Raw genomic sequence first — 20,219 nt, 5'->3', positions numbered from 1 at the left:
GAAAATCCACTTTTTGGGTTCTGTTAAATACTCTTAATTTTCTGATGAAAAGCATACAGCAACTGCCATTGCTGAAGTGCCATCTTGGAAACAACATTCATTGGTCGTTATGTAAGGAATTCTTTCATTTCCCACAGAGTTGTTGGAGTTGCTGTTCATTCAGTATTTACTGGCTATCGTTAAGACTTCTAACGCTAGACTATTAATTAAATAACTTCTGGGTTGATTCTGTTATGCTTAGTTGAGTATTCTCCTTTTTCCCTCTATGAAGAAGAGGCAATCCCCTGCACTTATGTCGGGAGCGTTACCGGAAGCTGCATCTGCTGTGGCAGCAACACTGCATCATAGAGGAGATTGCCAGGAGTCAAGAAACCAACCAGATCTTCTTTGGATTCAATTGGCAACTGCTCTGAGTCCCTTTATTTTAGTGAAATCTTCTGCATTTAGCAGTGCTTTGGAAATGGAATGGAGAGTGGCAGTAAATGCTCTAAAGTGGGTTCTGTAGTTCAGATGCAACTGATGGATTCTCTAGGTTGGATGTAGTGCTGATACATTGAAACACAATTTCAAGTCAATTGTCTTGCTTTTTTTCTTTATTTCTCGAAAGGAAAACTATGACAACTACCGTGTATAATTATTGCTGAATGTTCAGATCCAGAAATAGTTCTACTTTTTTTTTGAGAAGTTGTATTCGTCTCACACGTTTGCCGAGGACAGCTTTCCAAATCTAGTGCTTCAGGGCACGTATATTTGTTTCTTCTTTGCCTTCAGAATATACTTAACTGGCGTTGCTAAGTAAAAAAACAACTTTATTTGCTTTCTTTTCCCAGGGTTAGTGTGACTTTTGAATAGGTTGAGATCTGTGGGTTGGAAGTGGTACCAAACCTGTAGAAATCTGTAGTACCAGGAACGGCAAACATTAATTGGTATGAAAAAAGCCTGCATTCTGCTATGAGCTGGAATTTAATGGAGAGTTTTTATCAATAAACCCTTTAAAGGAGAAATATGCATAGAAAGTGGAATTACCATCTTGTTTGTTCCATTAAAAAAATAGTCTGTGCTTTTCGCACTGCCAGAACCGCACTTTATCTAATGAATTTGTCCTCTATTATTGCTGTATCTCTGGAGAGGTCGAGGACTACAGCGTTTGGTTAGGTTTGGGTTAGTTTCACTTCTTTCAGTTTTTTACATGAATTTTTCCTTTAAAGCCAAACAGGAAAATAACTGCTGTAGTATATCTCTGCAAGTTACATAGGAGCCAGAGACTTCAATAAAGTAGGCAACCTTCAACGCTATCACTGGACTGAAATCAAGGCCCTAAACCAGTCAGCCTTGGAATTAGAAATAAATTTCTTTGCCCATGTTTGGGAAACTTTCCACTCTTCATCCTCTGTCACAATTGTTTGGAGCCCTGCCTGCATAAGTGAAAATGTGTTTTGGGGTCATGTTCAGCGCTAGGAGCAGAAAAGTGCAAGAAGGGTGAATATGTAAGTCTCTTTGCCCTTCACAAGTTAATGGTACACTGTGGTTGAGCTCTCTCTTAACGCTGTAGGATTGTGCTTCAGTTCTAAATGTCTTTTGCTTTGTTTTCTGAATTGCAACTATAACATACATGAGAGAATTTGTAATGGGTGAAAATGCTTTCCAAGGAAATCACGTTGGTATCAAAGCTGGAAGTTTTCAATATTCTAAATTTCCCCTCCCTTTGCTCTTTGGATTATTTTCATGTCATTTTAATAAGGCTCACAAGGGAAAGTTGTCAAAATAATATCTGATAATGTATTTCTAAACCGGAGCGTCCAACCCTTCAAAGAGGAGCATAATTCTATTAGTCTTATCTAAGATGTGTTTGAAACACATAAAGAATTTAGAAGAGGAATTGTGATGAAAACTTGCATTCACTGGTGATATCTAAGGACATAAAAACATTTTTTACCAAGAAAAACACATGTTCAGGCTGGTAAATTATGGCTTATTGATCCCAAAACTATATTCAGATTGGTTTGGTATTTTTGCTCAGAGTTTTACCTTTCCGTTTATCAGAAACCTTCAGTTACCTTGCACTTCAGTGATAAACTCTGTTATCAACAACGACGTGAGGTCACTGTTATATTTTCTGGCTGAACTGTAATATATATATAAGAACAGGAGCTGGATTGAACAGGTGAGCTCTTGTTTGAAGCTGTAGAAATGCCTTTATAGCTGCAAAAATGAGAGAGAGAGTGAGAGAAAGGGCAAAGCTGCATCTCCCTGTATGTCTGCACATACTAATTAGCAAATGGGCTCCCATATCATTCACTGACTGGTGTGGTCATCTTTCATTTCATAAATTACTATGCAGTTTTGTTCACTGTGAGTATGATCTGTATTTAGTGATCACAAGACGCTTATGCCACCGATTTTCATTCCATCTGGGCCGACAGAAGAAATTTAATAATGCACATATTGGTTTCTTTAATTGCAAAATTGTAAATTTGAAACTTGTATAATGTTCTTGTGCTTTTGAAATAAAATATCTTGTATATGTATATTTAAAAAAGGAAATAAAGTAACTTCTCATAGATTATTCTACTTTTATTTGGAGGCACTTTCACACTTCTCCTGCCGTGTATTACAGGAGGTCTGTCAGTACGGAAAACAGGGAAGGATTATTAAACTCTTGGTAAACTGTGGTCCCCATCATCATTGTACCAGTGAGTACCAGCGTAGGAAATAATCTGGAGGATGCTGATGGCCATGATATGTTTTCTTCCAAAAACGTTGTTTCATTTCTGCGGCACAATCTTGTATTTTTTTAATCCATGTTTTGCAGATGGAGGCTAAATTTATTTCTTGATAGAGAAAACAAATGAACAATGAATACCGACTGCTCTGCAAGTCCCTAAAATCCAATTAGTCCCAGCTCCGTTTCTGGAAGCTTCCATTGTGTGGTTGGAAGTGCAGATTAAAGAGGAGCTGTTTAAGAAATGTGCTTGAGAGAAAGACCTGAAGTTGTATGTATTGCTTTTTGCAATGATGACTAAGGTGAGAGACCAGGTATGAAGTTAAACATGAAGCACTAAAAGTTGAGCTTGAGCTTTCTTTATTTTTGTATTGCTTGTTTGAGGTCACTGCCAAGAAACAGGATTGTATTTTAAGCAGTTTAATTACTGGCTGTCACAATTAAGAATCAGACTGACCTCCAAAATTTGCCCGCACACTGTGTGAAGCAGGTGCTGGCACTGTGCTATTGATGGCCATGGAGCCTGAACTGCTGCCACAGTGGGAAGCTGATAAAATGTGCACCAAATGATCTGTCAGGTTTAGACGTTGTTTGTTGTGTTGGAGAGAACTGTATGATCACACACCAGTTAAACCAGTTTGCATAAGGGAGGTTTCCAGCTTCTAAGGGAAAACAAACGAAATTCTTAATGTGCAGTGTTCAAATATGATTCATTATATTTTTCTTTACGATCAGTGTAAAGCAAGAATCTTCTTTGGTAGTCTGAGTGCTTTAAAGGAAGAGCACTGTAAGCACAGCTTCTGCAGGAGAGCCAAACATTGAAATGTTTCTGTTATTTTATGAAGAGCTCCATAAAAAGATGGTTTTATTTAGAGGTGAATTCCTTGCTCTGGAAGTTGCAGGGATTTGTTGCACAAATGTATTGTTATTAATTCTGACTGGATTAGGCATTAATAACAAATAGGATAAGAAGTGTCCCACAAATCGTATTTATTTCTGTATCTGAGCAGATGCTACGGATTATAGGCTTGGCTTGCTAATGCCATCTTTGTCTTTATAAGTTACAGAGAATTAAACGCAGGCTGTGCTGCTACCTGAGTTTTTCTTGATGCACTGGCTATAACATTAAATACTCAGAGTATTTTTATACTCCGTGTTCAGTATTTAAAGTGTGCTTTCAGTGTCTGAGCAAACTAATAAATGCAAAGCAAAGCAGAGAACAGTTCATTTCCAAGTATCAGTTGTCAGAGTGTTGCTAGGATTTTCCAATTGATAAGTAGCATTTGTCCTCAGTACGGTGAAATCTGTTGTCCTTTCACAGTATATCTGCATTGGTGGAGACTAAATGTCTATGTGGGATGGAAATGTGTGATGGAATCATCCAAATAACTACTGGTAGGAGCTGAGACAGCAGCCGTTCCCTGCGTATTGGATACTTGGTTAATTTCACAAGTTTTCACATAGACAGAGGTTTCTGCGTCTTTCCAGCAGTCTTCTGAGATTGACAAACCAAACATTGCTTACGTTTCTATGGTAAAACATGTCTTAATGTGAAAGTGATCCTTGTGAACTATGGGAAAGCTGTTAGCTGGATCTTTATGCCACTGCTCTTCATGCTGATGTGGCATAGCACTGCTTGCTGCTTTAAAATTTGTGTCGTTATAGATGCTGGGTCTGGGTGGTCATTTTAGTTCACTCTTCTGCTGAACCTATTTTTTCAGAGCAGGTTCCTGACAAACAGGGACTTCTGACAGACAACTGGACTAAGCTGTGGCAATTCTGTAGCTCAATAAATGGTCTAGAGAGACTGTATGTGGCATGGGATTGTATTTCCCGGGTTCACTGAACTTTGTTCTGTCTCCTAGTCTAAAAAGTGGGTGCACTTTCTCTTAGTTCCATGAGGCATAAAAGCTGGACATTTTTCAGTCTAATAATAAAGCTCTTTGAAATGGTGTCAGGATTGTGCCTGAGGGCATCAGGTGGGCTTAGACACAGCATAACAAGCTGTGATGCAGAAATGATATTTTTGGCTGTCAGAAGGAATGACACAACAGTTCATGCCTTGGTATTTTTATGGGTGGCTTTGTGAAAATGTTGCCCAAATTCTCAAGTTGTCAGAAAAGCAAGAAATGACAGGAGGTCTTAGGAAAAAGAGGGAAAGATGGTTTAATTCATAACATCCTCAGCGCTGCACTTAATGAGTTCTTCATTTAAAAATCATGAATAGAGAAGAGTTGTAAAAACTGTCAAAGATGAGCAATAGTTTCCAGAGGCAAAAAGATTAAACAGCAGCTTCTTCAACTTGGGAAGATGGGACAGATTGTAACAGAGGACAGTAAGATCAGGAACGGCATGAAGAGAATAAACAAGGAGTGACCATCAGCTGCATCTTGGAGCAGAGACTGAGGAATACATACTGAGGTCATGGAGTCCAAAAGCAAAGTGATCTTCCAAGAAATGCAGAACTGAATTGTGAGAAATTAAAATGTGAAGCTGATCAGTGAAAGCTTTTTGGATGTGAAAAACATGAATGGATTAAAGAAAAAAAAATCTGTACAAATTCATAGGGGGAAAAAAAAAGGTTCTGTGGAGAGTTATTAATACACGTTACTTCATGTACAGTCAGACCAAGTCCACAACCTGCTGTTTCTGGAAGCTTTGAGTATCACAGTGATGGGATTATTCCTTTCTGTTGATTATATACAAAGAATGCACAGACTGTTCAGAGTTATATTCAATAATGTGTTATTCACACGTTAACAAGCAATATATTTTGGTTTTTTTTCATCCTCTGTTCTGTATCTGTATGTTTTACTACTTAAAACCATGTTCTTACTGATGAATTAGTCATAGGCATCCTGCTACTGCGAGCACAGGAAGGCTTTTGTGCCGTATGCTGACATACAAACTTCATGAGCACTGTGCTGGGAGCATGATAGCAGAGATGACGGTCAATCTTGGTTGTTGTTGGTTGCAAATAATTTCTTGCTTATTCAGCCTATGGATCTGTATAACTACTCATGAAATTACAAGCAAATTTAACATCTGGGACCATCAGTATTTGTTTTATTGGAAGTATTTGCTTATTTTTACCCTTGTGCTACCACATGCTATTTGGAGTTTTAATATCCCGCATGAGTCATCAATTAGTGTTCTTGAGCAGAGAACTCCTTTTAATAGCACTCATTAACTTCCAGGGCAGCTGGCTTTCTTTAAGCCTTCAGATTGTTTAAAAAACAAATGAACAAACACAAGTCAAATCCAACATACAAACCAACTTTTGTTGCCTTCAGTTTGATTTGATTGAAGATGTGACAGTAATCACACACTAGACCAATCCTATCTAGGACGCAGTGATACCCAATCTGATAGCCCTGGTATGTATAATCATTATCCTGGTCTATGTATACCAGGACAGAAATGTGCAAGCAGGGGAGACAAAGTGGGAAAAATTCAAAAGACTGTTTTGTACACATGCAAAAATCAAGAATTTCATGGGAACGGGTAAAGAAAAAACATCCTGCCAAAGAAGCACTGATATCTTGTTGTTGCAACCAGGCTATTTCTTGTTCAATTACCATATTACTTTCCTTTTTCCCCACCAGTGAAAAGCCAGTATCTAAGATTGTAGTGTGTCAAAACCACCCTCGAGCCATCATTTTGCTGGAGCCTTGTCTAGCTAGCTGCGGGGATAGATTTTGCTGTAATGTTGCTTTTGCCACAGTTTGTGTTTTGAACGTTAATGTTGGGGTCATTCATGCCTGAGACAGTGGAGATCTGGTTGGCTTTGCCAAGGTTCTTGATAATATTGATGTTGTATTTGGCAGTTTCCACAAAACTGTTTTCTAGTAACCAACCATCTGATTCACCCTGCAGATCTCCTCGCAGCAGAACGTTCTTCATTGCTGTTTGTAGGTACCGGACACCAATAAGTACAGAGAGCTGTAAGGAAAGGTTAGTGCTTAAACAGAGCTTAAATTGCAATCTAAGTCCTACCATTAAGTCAGCTTTCTAACTTGATTATTTGCACACCTAACAGGTTTTTATCCCAGTGATGTATCTAAACAATCTCCCAATTAATTACATGTTTTTGAATACCAAGGAGAAATTCTTTTCTCCTATTCTTCAGTTGCATTCCCAGTTAATGTGATTAGTCAGTAATACCTGGAATTACCTGGGAACGCTGCAGCCTCAGACCACAGCAAAGGTGTTTCATTCATTAGGTAAGCTGTATGCATCCTATGTGCCAGTGCACTAAAAATGAAGAAGGATGGTCTACAGAGGTTCAAGTGTGAGTTTAGGAGTCATGCTGGAGCCAGATCAGCGTGCCAAGCTTGTTTGTCACATTGAAGTGAGCAGCTTTTTCATGAGCTGCCAAAGGTCTGCTGTTTCACCACCTGATCTCGCAATGCCTGAGGTCTGTTGTGTTGAATTATTGTAATAGTGCTCATATTTATGCAATAGAGTAATAATAAGAAAAATCAAGCTACTATTACTATTATGCCTTTGTGATCTTTGGCAAGAAGATGGCAATACTGACAACCTTCTTTACAGGCACTAATAGAATATACTAACATAATCATTGCAGACAGTATATACTTGCCAATGAAGTTCTTATTTTGACTGCACAGTAAGTAGTCTAGTCTATTCCTAAAATGTATTGCATGTTTATGTGGTAAAGCTATGCATTCTAGAAGGGAGGTTTTGAGCTATTAATATTTATGCTCATTTTTTGCTGTAGATGGCATTTATACATTCACAATAGGTCTGACTCACGTTTTTTATACTCTCTTAAAACTGCCTTGAAGCAGCCTCATGCCTTCCACCTATTAATTGTGTTAGTGCATGTGTTTTCCTGCATCCTATCATGTAAATGTTCCAGTGAAGTGAATATACCATAATCTGTTGAAAAAGCTCTATGAATATCCAGAATTATGTTCGTAATTTCTAGCAGTTCTCATCTTCAAGATGTCAAGGTACTTCTTACACTCCTCATATGTTACAGCATATTTACTTCCCCGTCCTTGAGAGCAGGAAGTCTCTGATATACCAGACACAGACCATTTTTATGAGGCTTACCTCAAACAACCAGATAAGCAATGCTGCAATACCGATAGATCTCATTATGGCTGTGTAGTAGTCCAGCAAGGCCTCTCTGCACCCCTTCAGCCAGATATTGAGTTCCTCTGTCAGGAAGTCATAATTGTAGTGGGCGCTGTTGTTTGTCAGCTGGTACTGGATACAGGGCCGTGGGGAACTCGGGTTGCAACAGCTGAAGGGCACTCCGTCCACTAAGAACTTCCCATCAACATTACTCTTGAAACGGCTGCAAAAAGACAAAGTCTGCATTACAAATGTTGTATCGGCAGCAGGATGCATCCATAATTTTTCTAAAAGGATGTAGTTTGTCTGCTGCAAGGCTGGTCCCGTGGATTGACTCTTGTGTTTCTTGTGATACAGTGGCATTGGTAATGAAGTGATAGAGGGAAGAGGATTATGAAGGAAGGTGAAAAGTTCAGTTCTGTAGACATTAAGTCAAGTATGTCAGTTCTCAACTGCTTTGCCTCTTAATCTACTGAGTACCAACTGACACACACTACAAGGTAAAACTAAGAGGAGTATTTGATTCCTTCTTTACCCTTTCTAAACAATACAAGGTGGACTTTGGTCCTAGTGACTTCTTATCAAATGTTATCAAATGTTTTGAAAATCGTAGTATAATTTGCTTATACCCTACCAACTTTGATTCTCACAATTGAGATGAGATTATCTGTTTTATATGCTGTAGAGGTACTACACTTCATTTATCTTCTTCATGCATTATACCATCTTTCTGCACAGGGATAGAAAAATTAACCATGCTTCCAGAATGCTGGAAGAGCAGAGCACAGATGACTTTGCAGATGAAAACTGAGTTTAGTTAAGCCAGGACAAAACATTACTCTTAGTACATATGGCTCACAGAAATAAAAGGTAGTATGTTTCACCTTTATCCATACAGTAGGATGCTACTGTAAGTTCCCGCAGACTATCTTTGTCTTATGACTTTCTATATTCTGGCTTTGTTCCTCCAGAGTTCAACAAAGCTGAATATTCCTTAAATGCCATTTAAACTTATTGTATTGTTTTTCTTAAGAACATATAACTACCTGGCTCTCATCAGTGAATACTTTGTTCAGCTTTTGAAGATTTATATTGGATTATCTGCTACCTTTACTGTTGTCTATAGAAATTATCACTCTTTGTTTTGAGAGTATCGTTTCACAATTGCTGTGTTCTGTGAGGCACCAAAATAAGAACAAATACCAAGGGTTTTTCTCCTTTTTTTTTTTTTTTTACTGCAAGGAACATGGTGTTGACAGTTTCTCACATGTGAACATGTGAGTGATTTGAACCTGATTTCTAATATTCTAATATGTGAAGGGAAAAAAGATTTTTCAGTGTTTAGAATTGACTGCATGTTGTATTGGTAGGACAATCCTTTTTATTTTTTCTTACTTTTAACAGCTCTTTATGGCTGAAATGTTGAGGTTGTTAATTTACCACATTAAAAAAGGAAGGTGCCTCAATGTGTTGCCTCATGTCCCTAAAAAGTTATCAAAAGATGACTTTTCATTATGTGTATGGTTAGCTTAAAGAGTAACATTGTCAGTCTACAGTTTTCTGATCGAGACAGTGATCCAGCAGAAATTATCTACTTGGCCCTGTGAGGCGTATACTAGAAACTCAGAATGATTAATTACAAGCAGAAGGATCTTCTTGGCCTGATCACTTCTGTATTTGTGTTTTTAGAGGAAACAAGTAGTCTTGAAAAAGTGTTGTTTATTGCTATTATTTACTAGAAATTTACATTAAGGTACCAGAGTGTTTGTAAATATGTGCATGATGACACTGTATCTTGAGGTAGACTTGTTAGCAATTATTCAGGTGGATCTTTGAGAGAAACCTTCTAGCCACAAGTTGTCATGTAAGGAAGAAATACTGCTAGCATTTTGGGCAGGAAAAAATCAGTCCTTATATGTTCTCTTTAGTGTCAATATGTCTCAAAATCTTTTGACACTACTGTTACTGATCAATTCTATTTCTTCTTGGAGGAGTTTTTTTCCCTAGAATTTTCCATTATAACTAGTAAATACTTACTCCATAACTTCCTTAGAAGCCATGTTCAGGTAACGAGCAGATACCCACTGAACTTCAAACCAGTCTCTAAAGCCATTGTTTCCACAGCACTGGAATCCAATTTGTAACATATCCACTGTCTTTTTTAAGAAACATCTTCCAGGTATGTCTGTGTCCTTGTAGAACTTAATAGCATCCCTCAGTCCCAGGTACAGTGATTCTTCCAGCTCATTCCTCATGGTGTAGCACATGAGAGCACCCAGCAGGATGCAGAAGGTAAAACAGAAGGTACATATTATGTATGGGAGCATAATCAGCTTCCATCGGGAGAACTTGTTGGCATCTGAGCAGTCATAGCAGATTTTGCCCCCCAGAAAGTTGACGACACATGCTATGACTCCTACAGAGATCAGCATGTTGGGAACAGAGTTAATATCCCCTTTTGCCATCACTTCATTGCGCTTCTTGATCTCTATTTTCAGAAAGAGGCCAAGACTGAAGAGAACGATCCCACTCACTACAGAAACCCAGTTGAGGATCCATAGGATCTGAGCCAGTTTGTCCCTCTTAGTTTTGGTGAATTTTACTTTGAGGACAGCCATAGTCAGATCAGCATTAGGAGAAGAAGCGTAGGTCAAGAAAAGCCCATAAGCTGCTTAGAAGCATGTATCCAAGGCATGCAGTAGAAATCTGAAGAGAGAAAGAGATTAATGTCTGTGTGACTGGCTATTTATAGAGCCTACCAAGAATCCCCTGTACTGCCTCACACACCCTGAGATTTGATAAGGGGGCGCTCCCTTCATACAATATGAATTGCTATCACAAAATTAGACTAGATCAATTAAAAACAAGTGATGGTTAGAAACAATGAATGCTGGATTCCTATGGATTTTCATCTTGAGAGCAATTTTCTGTCTGGATTTTCTGATATCTAATAGTGAGCTGATCTGTTGTCTTTCCTTTCAGAAGCCTAATGATGCCTTCTTGTTCTACTCATTCCTGTCATTTACTTGATGATTCTAGAAATCTATAATTCTTAAATTACTGCGTCATGACCATATGTAGGTTTAAAAGCTGGACAAATAAGCAGATATGTACAGCATAACCACATAAGCCTTTTTTCCCGTGCAGGAAAAGAATTACTGCTGAAATTTGTTAATGGTTGCACTTCCTGCAGCAGCCTTGACTTTTTCACAGTCCATTGGAACAATGTCCATTCTCTTGTCTAAAGATTCCAGAGTCCAGGGATGCCAAAGGGAGTTTATCAGCTCATTTTAGATGCACCTGCTGTATTACATACTGATAGGTAAGAACAGAACTGTCCTTTCCTAAATTTCCCAGGTAATCTATGGGTGCTTATATTTTTCTTTCAAAAGACCCCAGTGATGGGCATAAAATAAATTCAGGGAGACTTCTCACAACCACCCATACACACCTAGTTTCAAGTTTAATATTTTCACAGCTAAAGGATGGCTTTTGTGTTTCAAGGTCTTTTCCGCAGCAATTAGCCATCTAAGAAACTATCTTTCACATCACATTTTACCTTGCTTCTCTGTATGGTTATGGTTCCTATAAGACTAGTGCTAACATTTTTGTACCTCTGCAGTTATATCAAAATCACAGTCAGGAAGCAGCCCAAGACACAAACCTGTTAGAACTGGAGACAATATGTTTTCAGTGTATGTGACATGAATGTAGAACTATGCTGCAGTACCTCAGGATTAAATGGTGATCTTTTGCCATCCTTTACAGCACCTGATGCTTTGTGATTGCTTTTCTGCAACACGTGCAAGAACTTCTTTCCTCCTCACAAAGCCTGCTCTCAGCATGGTTATGTTCTAATACAAATATGTATTTATATGATTATATGTCATCCTTTTGCATTCTGCTACTACAATGGCATTTATAAACAGTAGAACATAATCCTATAATTTGGGGAAAGAAGGAAGTATAAGCAGCTTTATTCATGCATATTTGCTTTTAAGCTTACTACTTAAGATAAAACAGCATGAAAACCACCTGCAGACAAACCTTCCAGAAGTAAGGGCGATATGCTGCCCACCAAAGGATCCACAGCTGCAATGAAGCTTAACATTAGGCAAGTAGATTGCTGCAGAGTGCAGTTAAAAGAGGTAATGATACCCTGGTGTTTTCATGTGTGTGTGTTAGAATGAATCAGTTCTGTTTGTACCGGTGAGGAATAGGTTCTTCCTTTCATATTAGGATGTGATTTGAATATTAAAACATTTGAATGGCTATGAGATCTAAATTATTCGCGTTGCATTTATTTTTGCTGCATTTAGAGAGGAAATTGTTTTCCTTTAAAACTATTCATCTCTGAGTGTCTCCTGCACAATACACAGAATACTGTGCAAAATGGAAATAAAGCCACTAAAGAAAAATACTAAAGAGGTTTTTAGGCTATTGTCACCTCTTGATTTTTAAAAACAGGTGCCTAGTTTAATGATTGTTAAGGCAGATAATCAATTACTATTGAATATTGGTTGTGGTAATATCGTGATAATTATTTGGATTATCATGGTGAAATGCTATTTTGTAATAAATATCTCTGTGCAAAGAAGTCCAGAGAATATTCATAAAGTAACAATACCTTTTTCACACTATTCTTCCATGATATGTTTCAGCCCTCTTTCAAAAGGATCGTGCTTTGCTGGAACAGAATCAAGCCACCATAGGAATTCAGCTGACAGCCTGTCTGCTAAGCCTGCAGACAGTAGCCTTAACTGCTTCACCAGTTAAGCAGTTCATGACTTAAACTGAAATAGCTGTAAATGGCTGCTGCAAATAGTCTTTGCTTTGGATACTTGGGTCTCTGAGCATGTAATAGAGGGAATCTGTAGTTATGAAATTGCTGATGTACCATTCACATTCAGTGGTGGGGGTTTGTCAGTGCATCACTCTTCATTTCTGTACAACGCATCTATTTGCAAAATACTTCTAAATTGTTAGGCACACATTCAGTTAACAGTGTCACACCAAATGGTAGTGACTTGGTAAAACGTGTTTTGCTTTAACGTTTATACAAGGTTTGTGAACAGTTCTGTCTTCATTTAATCTGTAAAGGAGGTGTTTCACATCACAGAAGAACACCAATAAATGTGGAGATCTTTCCCTCATCACCAATCCTGTTCTTGAGCTTTTCTCCTCTAACTTTGAACACAAATATTCCCTCAGCATGATGTAGCTGTTTGCTTTCCAGGTACCACTTACCTGTTCCTTTGATATCAAATTCCCCAGCTACATACAGCAACACCCATTACAGCTTTTTATTTGCTTATGAAATTTACTTATTAGATGCAAATTGTCTCTAAAAATTTAGCTTGCAGTTTTGTCACAAAGAAACTACATTTTCTCTCACTAACATTGCTAAAACTGGCCCTTTTAGCCTGGCACACGTTTAATATTTGTAACTTATTGTGAAAGAAACAACTAACCTGCTCCGCAGGACCGAGTGAGGTCACAAAACTGGCACCTTGCTGAGTTCAGGGGAGAAAATATCTGGATCCAGCATCTTGAAGAAGGGTGAAGTGCTGCTTTCCTGACGTCTGCGTAGTTCTGCCTTTATGCTGACACACCAATGGAGATGGCGAAAGACTTCAACTATCTTGCCCGTGCTAATCTCCCTTACATCTCTAATCGTATTTCAGAGTTCTTATGCCACTGGATTCAATCCTGCAAAACAGGCCGATTAACTGAGTGTGAACTGAGACCTCAGTGAGTTTATCATAATGTGTGGGGTTTTTTTTATTCCTCATGGGTTTGGGTTAGTAAGAAACAAAGATTTCTATAGTATCTGCTGATGTCTTCAGTAGTTCTTAATTGCAATAAATTATCAACAAGTTATCAACAAATATGAGTCTGAGAGAATAATAAAACTCTGTGGTTCTGTGAGAGAAAATCTTGGGCAACCATCATTTGCATTAATTATAATATAACTTATTCATGATTCCAGGGTTGTTGCTTTGTATGGAATTTGTCACCTCTCACTGTGTATTGGCTGACTATGAAACAAATTCAAGTACCCAGGAACGACTGGATCATTGTATGTGACTGACAGTAGATTCTGGCTTTGGAAACTGTGCAGATTCAAGAGCAATCCAACAGAAACCTCTCTCCTAGATTCTTAGAAGCTTTAGCCAAGGCAGAAGCAAATGCATATTGTCCTCCTCTGGCAGTCCTGAGCTCTGCTCTGAGTTCATCTGTTGAATGGACTTGGCTGAGTTGAACTGGCTGCAGAAGTAGCAACAGGCTGAGTTTGCAGCAGGGCTCGATTGGGGTAGTGCTGATGTTAGGACCTGGATGGAGCCATTAAGCAGGTCCTGTTTTGTTCTCTAGGGTTTATAGTGCCTTCAGTACGACAAGCAACTACATGTTTTTAAGAAAAGTCACATCTCTGGAACTGCAGACTTATTATCTCTGAGTATTAGAAATGGCATTAATGTCTAAGACCCCTACTAGTAGAAAAATGAATCCAGCCTGTTGCTTTACAATATGAGCCCAGTTCTCACATGCATGAATAAAAGCAAGCAGAAGGTGGCAGTGCTGCTGTACGTAGGATTTTTTCTACAATGCAAAGCAAGTAACTGAGCTAGAGGGCTGAGAACAGAGGCCACTCAGTCAGCTAATGGGAGCTCAGGAATGCATCATTTGGAAAAATAACTTCAGTCTGCATGAAATTAGACATCAGTGCTACCTGTGCCTTTTGTTCTGTCTCACTGGGCAATTGTTTCAGCTGCCGGGTTAATATTCAAAGTTGAATTATTCAGAAATAAGTTGTCATATAGTCATCTATAAATGGTTGTGATGTGCTAAGGAAGATTTCTGTGCTGTGGCTTCAGATCTGAAAGAGGTATTAAGTGTTTGTCCAATCTGTTTAGTGCTATTCATACATAAGTCTGTAAGGGCAGCTCTGTTATGAGTTAGACCAATGAACTACCTAGGAGTGGTGTTGCATCTCTCGTTTTCAAAAATTAATGTTTATATTTTGTATTTGAATGACTTTCACTTTCTTCTTCTAGTGAATGCAAATGGCATTTCACGACAAAGAGACTGTGGAGCAATGGACTAAAACTCAGTTTGACACAAGCCAAGTATTATACAACTTATCCTCAACATGTCAGTGCTCCAGAGGGAGAATTCATGTTCAGGAAGAGATTCTCAACAGTGCGTATTAACACAGAGGGGGGCTCGAAAAATGAAATTCGGACCATTATCTGCTTCTTTTTTGCTTTTGTAAAGTGTGAATGACCTGGTAGATCTATTGGGCAAATAAAAGCAATCGGGACAGAACATTCATCTCCCGGTGACATTTTGGAACTTTTCGGAAGTATAGCGGTATTTAGATGTGCCTATGATTACTGCAGTTAGACAAAGGTATCTAAAATATCTAAATTTATCATACTTTTAATTCATTTCATTGCCTGAAAAGCTTCACAGATGAAATGAATCGGAAAAGAAACACTATAATTTTAACTTTCAGATGTTTAAAGTTCACAGCTATATGGACACAGAAGCCAATTGCAGACTTGCATGAACTGCATTGCGCTTTACTTTGAGGCTCCTGCATGTTCCAGGAAATGCCAAATATGTATCTGTGAAGCTGGCTCTGATTTCAGACCACTGTAGCTGCACTGTCCATAACCTCTGAGTCATCCACTTCAGACTCACGGTGAGTCATTACAAATAGAAAACTAAGGCAGAGAAGTAGCATATTCACCTTAGAAACAGGCTGGCAGCCTATGGTAAAGCCAGAACATGGATCTGTGTTTTAGGCTGGTAACCTAAAACTCCTATCTTGACTATAACTATTTTTTGAAGACTAGAATTTTTACAGCTTTATTCATAATAAGACCATACAGCAATTTTGTGGGTTTTTTTTTTTACCTTCATTCCCAAGCCCTCAGGAAGCTTTTTGTAAAATGGAATTATAGGCGTATTATGAGGGCTTAAGACAAAATTCCCTTTACATAATGAGGTAAAATTTCCTCTTTCTATTCCATAACTCATAGCATCAGTACTTTTGGTGCCCTACATTGCCAATTACCCCTTTGTTTCCTAGCAAAATATTCAGATTTATAGTTCTAAATTCCTCTTCAAAGACCCTGCACCTCCTATACTAACCATGAATCCTCCCTGTTCTCACTTTAATATAAAACTGACGCTGATGTCATTTCTCATTTCTTCAAAGTGAAATTCTCTTGGAAGTATCTGAATCCTTGTTGATGCAAATTGTGAGCTGCCCCTTCCTCTGTTTTTCACCATTCATCTATAAAAGTGATATTTTCAGCATGATTTATGATAGAAACGTTAACTTAATTTCACTGTGTTTCTTGGAAATAATGGAAGTGATGTAATAGTTTTGAAGATAAATACGTAGGTATACTGTTTACAGGCACAGACAGAGATAAAATGTACATATGAAAATTTACCCTCCTAAGAGTATTCATTGTAGAAATAGACTCCAAGATCTGCAATGGCTTGAAGCCTGTTCTATTTCCCCTTTTCCTTCTATATAAGTACCACTATACAGAAATGACTAGATGAATTCACAGCTACATCAGAGCTAAATGTTTATCTCTGTTAAGCTGCTGCACTTGAGTATGTTTTTAAGAGCTTTCTTTTCTATGAGGGTCTAGGACATGCATTACCATCCCATGCAGGTACAGAGGTGGCTCTCTGCTCACATATACCCAAAGACTGCATGACAAACTCCCATACGAAAGTACAGTTACATCAGAACATACGAGGTATCCTGTGGGTCAGGCTGGTTATACACATACCTCATCATCTAGTCTGTGTCTTAGAGGAGCAATAACAGATCCTATTTGGATACGCTCTTTACTATTAATTCCTCTTTTGGTCCTCCAGCTTCCAAAATTATTGTTACAGGGATGGTGCAGAATATCAGATAGTTACTATTCAAAGCCTGGTACACCAAGATAATAGAAGGGTGTGTTGGAAAGAACAAGGTTGGAGTTGAACTGCAAAAAGCTACACACCTTTACACTGAAAGAGCCAATTAGAACTAACAACGTAAAACTCAACTAGAGGGCATGGTACAGTTTTTGGCTCAGGGCAGCCTTTTCTGAGTCCAACCAACACCGTGCATCTAAGCTTAACTAACAGTACAACAGCACCAATCTAGAGTAGCTTAATTCCATTGTAACACAGAGAGCTTATTTCTCTATTATGGCTAAGATAGTCGGCAAGATTGCACTGGCAGAGGAGATGCTGTTATCTGTTATATTTATCATCAACTTTGTACCAAAAATAGAAGAACTTCAAGAACCTCTTTGGTATATTTATGGAGCAGTAAATTCAAGATTATGCTCCTTATGTAAAGGCCTCCTGCACTTAAGTGGAAATAGATCTTCCTGTTGAGAAGATTCAGTTTTAGCTCATTTTCCCCTGACTTTGATTTGAACCATGCAGGCTTTGTCTGCTTAAGATTCCATGGGAAACTGAAAACAAGTGACACAATTCATTGCTAGAACCTGAAAAAGGAAAAAAAAGGTTTCATCTTCTACAGCTTGCAGTGCACATGCTGACTAATGGTATGGGATGATGTGTGCTGATGGTGTGATCTTGTGCATGGCAATGCAATTATATTAGAACCTTTGAAATTACAGATTGATGAGGAAAACAATGCCCCTTGGATTAGCAATAGATACATAGGTAAACCAACAAACCAGATAGACCAGGTTGTTGAGGCCTTTCCCTTCTGTTTAATGGAATTAAAAAAAAATTTCCTGAAGAATTGTACACCTTAGGCAGCTCAGTTAATTAGGGAACAGTAAAACATTCCTCACATATGGATTCATATTCATGAGCTCCCTATGTTTTAATGCTTAGCTGCTGGGCAATGGATAAGAACATCAGTACCATCTACTGTTACTGTTTCAGTAGTAAAAAGAGAATGTATGTGCTGAACGTGAACTCAGCATCCAGAAAATCTGGAAACCTTTTTCATTGTAAGATTAGACCCGGAATGTTGCATGCAAAGAGCTGGGGTCTAGCCAAAGGATTAGGATTGAGCCTTATGCCTATTAAGACTTCAACCAGCGTAGCTCAGAACCAGCATGAGCTGCAGCTGCGATCTCAAGTGCAGTAACATTTGCAAGGACACGCATTACGTGCACTATATATATAGACACATATATAGGAATACATCCTCATCACCAGTGCTTTATGTGGCTGCTGCTCAAGTTGGTTCCCTCATAATGAAGCACCACCCGTGTGAAGCTGTCTGAGCAGTGGTGAGGGCAGCCAGGCTTTGATGTTACGTTGGGGTCACAGCCCCCCTGCTGGGGACTCATTGGTGTGCAGTACGAGCACCAAGATCCCGCTCACTCATAAAGCGGCGGTAGGAGACGCTGCTTTCTAATCCTGCTCCCTGACTAAGCTCTCCTTGCAGTGAGTGAAGAGAGCTTCAATTACGCACGCTGTTATCGCCCTCACTGCCTGGCACAAGGGAAATAGAAACTATTTTTTTCCTCCTTTCAAAGCAAACTGCTGCCGAACCCTTTACCGAACATACCGCCCGGTGTCCAAGCCGTCCCGGTGCCGTCCCGCCGCCTCAGCACTGAGGGCGGCAGCGGCCCCTCCCGTTCCTGCATTGCCCACAGCGCCCCAAGGCCCCGCGGCGGCTCCGGGGCTCAGCCAACCCGGGGCGCAGCGCCGCCTCAGCTGTGCCCGCCTCCGCCGCCGTGACTGACGTGGCCGGGAGCCAATCGGCGGGCGGCGATATCGGCGGTCGCCCAATCGGCGCTCCGGGAGCATGGCGGCGGGCGGGCGCCGTTGCACGGGGGGCTCGGTGGCGCCGCGGCAGGGGAAGGGCGTCCGCGGCGGCGGTGCCGGTGTCGGTGCCGTTGTGGTTGTGGCGGCGCTGGGAGCGGCGCTGCCGCAGGGATGGCGGCGGCTGGCGGGTTGACGCCCGCGGGACGTGCAGCTGGCAGCACGTAACACTCCGAGCGGCCCTCGGCGCCGCGCGCGGCGGTTACCCCTCCCGGCCGGCACTGCAGTCGCTATAGAGACCGCGCCGCACGCCATGGGGCGGAGGCTGGGCCGGGGGCCTCCTCTTTAGTCCCCCCGCCCCGCTCGGTTGCCCGTAGGCCACATCCCCGCAGCGCCGGGCGGCACCGCGCTCCGCACGGACCGGCAGGACACGGCGCCCCGAGGGACCGCGGGCACCTCGGCTCCGATCCAGGTGAGGAGACGCGGCGCCGCCTCGCGCCCGCACCGGGACCGAGGGCGGCTCGGGGATCGCGGCCCGGGGGAGCTGGGGGTCGAGGAGCGGGCCCGGCGGATCCCGGCCTCCCCCCGGGGCTGCGATTGACGGGCGGAGCGCGTCTCCTCCCTCCCGCTTGCAGCGAGGAGAACGGCGCCCTGCGGGCGGCTCGCGGCCCCGGGCAGCCGCACCGCCGGCCACGCGTTGTGCGGGGCGGGCAGGGCGCCGTGCGGTGCGGTGCGGCTGTGCCGGCCCGAGCATTGGAGCTATTAGTGACGGCAGCTGTACGGGAACGCCGCTCCGCCTGGCTAGGCCGCGGGTGTGATCACTACGGGTAATAGTAAACATACGGGCTGCGTAGGGGCGGCATCTGGGAGCGCGTTGTTGTGTGTTCTTCTCCTGGAGGAAGCGAGAGAGGAATGTCTCCCTATGAAGGATGCTGGGGTCCCCGGGCCTGTGGCTGCATCCCTCGGCACCGCGGAGGGGATAAAGATCGGAGCGGGGCTGGTAACCGAGTTAGGATGGGGGGGGTGAAGGGGGGAGGGGGAAGAACCAACACTATTCATAATTAATATGGATAGTGTGTGGCAAATGGATTATAAAATAGCTCGTAATAGCTCTCTTTGTCTGGGTGTGCAGAACCAGTTGAATTTCAGGTGAATTACTCAGAACTGGTGTGGTGTATTGATGGAAGGTTGAGAACACCCAGACAAATATACTTGTATTCTGGAATCATGTTGGCCTTAACGTCTAGAATTAGTTTCCATGTTGTGGTTCTGGAGGTAAAAAACTACCACTAGCAAGAATTCTTATGCATTTTCTATAGTTAATGCCTTGCCTCTGTGTACGTCAGATGGTTTCAGCTGCTACAGCAAACAAAAGATGAAAGCCTGCTTCACTGCTTGGTTAGTTTTGGAAATGTTTGGGGTGTCTCTTAATGGTATAAACTTGTGGCACAAATGTATCTACCACTTCTGTTCTGTGTTAATGTCACAGAATACTTCCTTGTGATGATCCCTCTGCTTTACAAAATGAACTGTGTTTACTAAGTATTAAAACTTTCTTAACTTTATGAATGAGAAGTTGACGTTGATTTAGTCTGTAAGACGATCTGACTGCAGTAGTGCATTT

General features: G+C 40.8%; 3 protein-coding genes across 5 annotated transcripts in view; 2 read left to right on the top strand and 1 right to left on the bottom strand.

Moving 5' to 3' along the window:
- The window catches only part of UBR1 (ubiquitin protein ligase E3 component n-recognin 1), a 49,494-nt gene extending 46,933 nt beyond the window's left edge, over positions 1-2,561 (top strand). Inside the window, 1 exon segment of the mRNA XM_015864582.2 lies at positions 272-2,561. Coding sequence (XP_015720068.2) covers positions 272-413 — 142 coding nt within the window. The 3' untranslated portion in view covers positions 414-2,561.
- LOC107314871 (photoreceptor outer segment membrane glycoprotein 2) lies at positions 1,182-18,550 on the bottom strand. Its single transcript, XM_015864634.2, has 5 exons — positions 18,399-18,550; positions 13,297-13,534; positions 9,863-10,531; positions 7,802-8,048; positions 1,182-6,664 (listed from the first exon to the last, which is right to left on the bottom strand). The coding sequence occupies exons 3-5, from the start codon at positions 10,441-10,443 to the stop codon at positions 6,398-6,400; spliced, it is 1,095 nt and encodes a 364-aa protein (XP_015720120.1). The 5' UTR covers positions 10,444-10,531; positions 13,297-13,534; positions 18,399-18,550; the 3' UTR covers positions 1,182-6,397.
- A 111-nt stretch (positions 18,551-18,661) lies between these two features.
- TTBK2 (tau tubulin kinase 2) overlaps positions 18,662-20,219 on the top strand; it is a 68,301-nt gene continuing 66,743 nt past the window's right edge. The window contains exon 1 of one of the 3 annotated variants that reach the window (XM_015864700.2): positions 18,662-19,067. The gene's annotated coding sequence lies outside the window, so the exon portion shown is untranslated. The remainder of the gene's footprint in view (positions 19,068-20,219) is intronic. The other 2 variants (XM_015864699.2, XM_015864701.2) reach the window with 2 other exon arrangements.

Source organism: Coturnix japonica, chromosome 5 (assembly GCF_001577835.2).
Source record: "Coturnix japonica isolate 7356 chromosome 5, Coturnix japonica 2.1, whole genome shotgun sequence".
Classification (NCBI taxonomy): domain Eukaryota; kingdom Metazoa; phylum Chordata; class Aves; order Galliformes; family Phasianidae; genus Coturnix; species Coturnix japonica.
The sequence above is the reverse complement of the archived record's forward strand: the minus strand, read 5'-3'. Positions and strand labels throughout refer to the sequence as shown.